Here is a 5385-nt window from a genome sequence, read left to right as displayed (position 1 = left end):
ATTAATTGATTCTTTATTGTGTTTTCATTTTATTTATATTCTTTTAATGTGTGTTATTCATTTAATTGTTGTATATTTATTGTTAACTAATATTTGTCTGATTTATCTATTTTGACATAATTTATCATTAAATTTTCATTTATTACTTTTATTGGTATTTTCTTCTATTATTTGTTTGATAATTGATGTAATTGTATAATTATATTTAATTTCATATAACTATTGATATGAATATAATATTCATTGATTATTTTAACTATTTATCATTCATTAATTCTGATATTAATATATATAGATTGTTTATCCATTTTTCTTCTTTTCTGTTTTAATATCTCTATTATTTCTTTTTCTGTTTATTTCTTTTTGTTATTGACTTTCTCTTTTTATTTATTTTCACTTCATTACATCTCTTTTAATTTGATTGTATAATTTCATTGACCTATCAATTGAATTATTAATTCTAAATGATTTATTATTTATAATTGATTTCATTTGATAATAAAATAAAATTATCATGACTTCATTGACATTTTAATAATTAATTGATAGTATCAATTGTAAAATCAAAATATATAATAACTGTTCGTTTATTTACAATCTTTCATATTATGTTATTGTTTCGTTATGTTCAATGTTATCATTCATTTCTTTTATTTCTTCATTTCTTTTTTCTATTCTTTTATTTCTCATTCAACTTTCTTATATATGTTCTACTCTTTCTTCTTTTCTAACTTCATGTTTTTATTTCATATTATTCTTTTATCTTTCTTTCATGTTTATTGTTTAATTTCTTTCTATATATTAATCTTCTTTTTCTAACTGAATATATGATTCTTTTGATATTATCAGATATAATCTCATTCTCTTATCATTATATTTGTTATTTATGTTATCTCATCTATTTCTTTGTTTTTCTTAAACACTTCAAAGAGATATACCAGTTCCATCAATCACTTTCATAAACATCAATGTATTATTGTTGATTATTACTTTTATCATTATTGGTATTCCTCCATTTAGATAATTGTTCAAATTAACTTGTTATAATTTTTATAATTATTTTGTTGTGTTTTGTTCAACAATTCATCTCTCAATGAAATATACTATATAACAACAAAAGAATAATGAGAATGATGAAATAATTGAAATGAATGAAATATACAAAAGAAAAGATAATAAAGAAAAAATAAGAGAAATAAAACAAAAGAATGATAATAAAGAATATAATAAGAAGAAATGAAGAAATAGAAATGAATAGAATAAATAGAATAATAATGATTAAGAAGTAAAAAGAGCATAGAAGAAAAATAAAATAGAGATAGAATGTAAGAATAAGAGATAAAAGAATAAATATAAATAATAAAAAGTAAAAAGAATAAATATAAGAAATGTAAAAATAATGAATAAGTCAAATAGAATAAAGAATAATATAAAAGAAATAAATAATAATTGAAATATTATATAAAATATTTATTCATTTGTTTATATCATTTTATTGTTTAATTATTATATTATTTAAAATATTCTTTATTATTTCTTTTTATTTTATTATTGTTTCTTTTAATTTCTATTCATTTATTAAATTATTATGTTTACTCTTTATTTTATATGTTTGTTATCATTTTCTTCTTAATAATAAAATTTATTAAAATATCTTGTTTATTTTAATGTGTTGTTAAATATTTCTTGATTCCTTCTGGTGTTGGTTCAATTGTGTCTTTCCCTGTTTTCCAATTGATTGGACAAACTGTTCCATGTTCTTCACTAAATTGAATTGCTTTAACTATTCTAATAGTTTCTTCTGTTGATCTTCCAATTCTTTCATCATTCATTTGAATGTATCTTACTTTTCCTTTGTCATCAATAATGACATATCCTCTTCTTGAAACTCCTGTTTCTACATTTAACATTCCATATTTAATTGAAATACATCTTTTAATATCTGATACTAATGGGAATCCTAATTTTCATACTCCTCCTTTACTTTTATCTGCTTCACACCATGCTTGATGACAATAAACTGAATCAACACTCACTCCAATAACTTCACAATTGATTTCTTTCAATTGTCCTGCAACTTCACTATATCCAATCATTTCTGTTGGACAAACAAATGTCCAATCCAATGGATAAAATAATAACACAACATATTTCCCTTTATATTCATTAATATCAATTTCTTTGATTGAACCACATGGACAATATGCTTGTGCTTTAAATTCTGGTGCTTCTTTTCCAATTTGTGCTTTTTCAAATGTGTTCATAAATTTCTTAAATGCTTTAATTCTTGGACAACAACATTCTTTCTTACAATACTCTTTACAACAATACTCTTTACAACATTCTTTCTCTTGACATTCTTTCTTACAGCACTCTTTTTGTTGATTGCAGGACATTTAACTGTTTGAAGTGATGAGATGTTTAAATAACAAATGAACTACCAAAACCATCTTTACATAATTAAAATAAGAATGTCATCATCACATGTGCATTCTTCTCATTCTGGGATTTATTCATCTTTCTTTCTTCTTATAATGAATGAACTGGTAAATAGAAAACAGAAATGACAAGATAAAAAAGAAATCGGAGATACACAAAATCACTCATTCGAAATGGTTGTATTGAAGAATATGATGAAGAGAAAGATGAGTGTATTGGCACAAAACATCAATAAGAAACAAAGAAACAGAGGTAAAAGAGAAAACAAAATAAGAAGAGAAGTGAATATTAGAATAAGAGATAAAAGATAAATAGAAAAAGAATAAATAAGAAGAAGATAAAAGAGAACATACAAAACATAAAGAAATAAAAAGTGATAAAAGAATGATAAAACATAAAGAAAAGAAGAATAAACAATTAACAACAATAATCAAAATATTAATAGAAATCAAAAATCATAATAGAAATGATAATATAAATTAATATAATTATATTTCAACATATTTATTATTAAATGAATATAATAATGATAAATAATAATATAAATGAAATATAAAGAATATAAATAAGAAAATAGAAGTGTTTAAATATTTAAATAATAATAAAATATAACTTCAATTTGATTAAATCATAAATTAAAACATACGAATTAAATAATCAAAATAGAAATAAAACACAAAGATACAAAGAAGAATGATTAATAATGATTAATTAACATAAATTAAAAGAAAATAATAAAAATACAAAATATAAATAATAAATAAATGAAATAAATAATACTTTTATATTTAACATACCATTCATTATAAATTATAATAATCATTTAATGACAATTATTCATTTTCAATATGATTTATAAATTATACACTATTTGTTAGTTAATAAGATGTTATTAGAAATGAAATTAATTTATTTCAAGATAAAATAAATAAAAAATAAATAACAAGAATGTTAAACAAACATAATTAGATACATTTTGATGAGAACCAAAATAAACAAAGAAATAATATATATAAATAAAAATTATAAAAACAAAAATGAATAAAATAAATTATATCAATAAAATGTTGTTAAATAATTTACATCAATAAATTAAACACTTTTTTATTTCATATTTCTAATTTCTGTAATAAAAAATACATCATTTATTCCATCATTATTTTCATCATTTATTATCTCTTTTTGAATTATTCTTTTTTATCTTCTTTCATTTTTTATTCTCAACATTCTTCTTTTATTCTTTTCATCTTCTTCTACTTCTTAATTTCACTCTTTTATATCATTCTTTCTCTTCATTTCTATTCATCTTTTCTCTTATTTCATTTTTTGTTGTCTGGATATTGACATTACATTTAAGAAATAAATAAAAGAGAAAGAGTAATGATAATAGAGATGATATTCATGTTAATTTAATATAAAGAATAAGAAATAGAATGAAAGAATGATAAATGAAAATAATCAATACATAAAATGATAACATTCATTTAAATTAAACAAATAAAATATCAATTATTATAGATTTGTAATTATTATTGAATGAAATTAATAAATTTATGAATAAAATGAATAAACATAAAGAGAAGAATAGAATGAAGATGAATTATATGATTAATAATTGGAATAATAATAATTTGATTAATCATTATGAAGAATAGAAGATTAAACAAGAAAATAAAAGAAGAATGAAATAAGAATGAAATAAACAAATTAATGATGATAACATAAATAATATTGATAAACATTGATAAAATAAAGATAAAAAGATAATGAGAAGATTAAATTCAATGTTTTAATGAATAATTTAATGAAAATAAAGAAAATGATGATAGAAATGAATATAAATTAAATGAAATACTAATTGATATTTCTTCTTATTCTTTTCATTTATTTTAATATGAATAAAGAGATTTGTTATTATTTGATTTGTTATTAATCATCACTATTTTCTTATTTAACATCTTATCATTCTTTTATCATTATTTCTTCTTTTGGTTTATTATTTCATTAATTATTTTCTTCTTTTATTCTTTATTTTATTTTATTAAAACTATTACCCATTTTTAAATCATTTATCTTATTTCAATTATCCTTATTTTCTCTCTTGTATTCCTTTTAATTAATTCTCTTTCTTTTTCTGATAATTGTTCTTATTGAACTCATCATTTGTCCATTTCTCATTACATTCTTCTCAATGACTTCAGACAATACAGATGAAATTGGTTTGAAATAAATCTACAAAGATTCTTGTATAACATCGACACCTCATATCATTGTATTTCAGGTGATCATTTCTTACATACAATAACAGGAGGAATCAATCATTAACTGATCTTTATAAAAATTACACCAATTTCTAATACTCTAATATTCATCAAATATCTCTAACAAGATATGTCTTTTATCTTCTTCTGGACACTCCTAGTGTTTCTGGAGGGATTTCATTGAACTAACTCTTTCTTGTGACTTGCTATGAAATCATTTTGTTCATCAAATCAGATGACTTAAATATGAAATGACAAAGAAAAGTGAGAATGTAGAATATTCATTGTTGACTTTTAAGATGTTTCAGATTTATTCAATAATTAAAATCATAATCAAATAGTATTCATTATAGTTATATTATAATATAAAACAATTATAATAAAAACAAAAAATAAAATAACAAAATAATAAGAAGATTCAAAATAATAATAATGTTTTAATGAAAAAGAATAAACATCAATGATATTTCTATTTGATGATATTCATTTGATGTAATTACTATCACATTTGAATCATTGTATGATGGTTTATATCTGTTTTATTAAATGATATTTAATTTGTGTGAATTTATCAAATGATTTAAAATAGAAATGAATAATATTGTATTCATTGTATTATAGTGTGTTATTATTATGATTGATGAATAAATGATATTTTATTTGAAAGTTCATTTAATCATAAATA

At 19.8% G+C, this 5385-nt stretch overlaps 1 protein-coding gene across 1 annotated transcript, besides 24 other annotated features; it reads right to left on the bottom strand.

Annotated features, from left to right (window-relative positions):
* Positions 1 to 28: 28 nt before the first annotated feature.
* Positions 29 to 211: a microsatellite.
* Positions 212 to 237: 26 nt separating this feature from the next.
* Positions 238 to 393: a microsatellite.
* Positions 338 to 436: a microsatellite.
* A 13-nt stretch (positions 437 to 449) lies between these two features.
* Positions 450 to 513: a sequence feature (AT_rich).
* A 131-nt stretch (positions 514 to 644) lies between these two features.
* Positions 645 to 796: a microsatellite.
* Positions 797 to 971: 175 nt separating this feature from the next.
* Positions 972 to 1061: a microsatellite.
* Positions 1062 to 1133: 72 nt separating this feature from the next.
* Positions 1134 to 1314: a microsatellite.
* Positions 1183 to 1373: a microsatellite.
* Positions 1331 to 1466: a microsatellite.
* Position 1467: 1 nt separating this feature from the next.
* Positions 1468 to 1617: a microsatellite.
* Positions 1618 to 1629: 12 nt separating this feature from the next.
* Positions 1630 to 1669: a sequence feature (AT_rich).
* A 298-nt stretch (positions 1670 to 1967) lies between these two features.
* On the bottom strand, positions 1968 to 2396 carry EDI_143040 (uncharacterized protein; the record flags this gene model as incomplete). Its single annotated transcript, XM_001736976.1, has 1 exon — positions 1968 to 2396. The coding sequence occupies one exon, from the start codon at positions 2394 to 2396 to the stop codon at positions 1968 to 1970; it is 429 nt and encodes a 142-aa protein (XP_001737028.1).
* A 283-nt stretch (positions 2397 to 2679) lies between these two features.
* Positions 2680 to 2856: a microsatellite.
* Positions 2743 to 2927: a microsatellite.
* Positions 2865 to 3051: a microsatellite.
* Positions 3052 to 3071: 20 nt separating this feature from the next.
* Positions 3072 to 3204: a microsatellite.
* Positions 3205 to 3241: 37 nt separating this feature from the next.
* Positions 3242 to 3304: a sequence feature (AT_rich).
* A 56-nt stretch (positions 3305 to 3360) lies between these two features.
* Positions 3361 to 3504: a microsatellite.
* A 100-nt stretch (positions 3505 to 3604) lies between these two features.
* Positions 3605 to 3774: a microsatellite.
* Positions 3775 to 3921: 147 nt separating this feature from the next.
* Positions 3922 to 3972: a sequence feature (AT_rich).
* Positions 3973 to 4153: a microsatellite.
* Positions 4049 to 4218: a microsatellite.
* Positions 4100 to 4290: a microsatellite.
* Positions 4291 to 4395: 105 nt separating this feature from the next.
* Positions 4396 to 4573: a microsatellite.
* Positions 4574 to 5016: 443 nt separating this feature from the next.
* Positions 5017 to 5134: a microsatellite.
* The last annotated feature ends 251 nt before the right edge of the window (positions 5135 to 5385 follow it).

Source organism: Entamoeba dispar, genomic scaffold, assembly GCF_000209125.1.
Source record: "Entamoeba dispar SAW760 scf_1105229460209 genomic scaffold, whole genome shotgun sequence".
Classification (NCBI taxonomy): Eukaryota; Evosea; order Mastigamoebida; family Endamoebidae; genus Entamoeba; species Entamoeba dispar.
The sequence above is the reverse complement of the archived record's forward strand: the minus strand, read 5'-3'. Positions and strand labels throughout refer to the sequence as shown.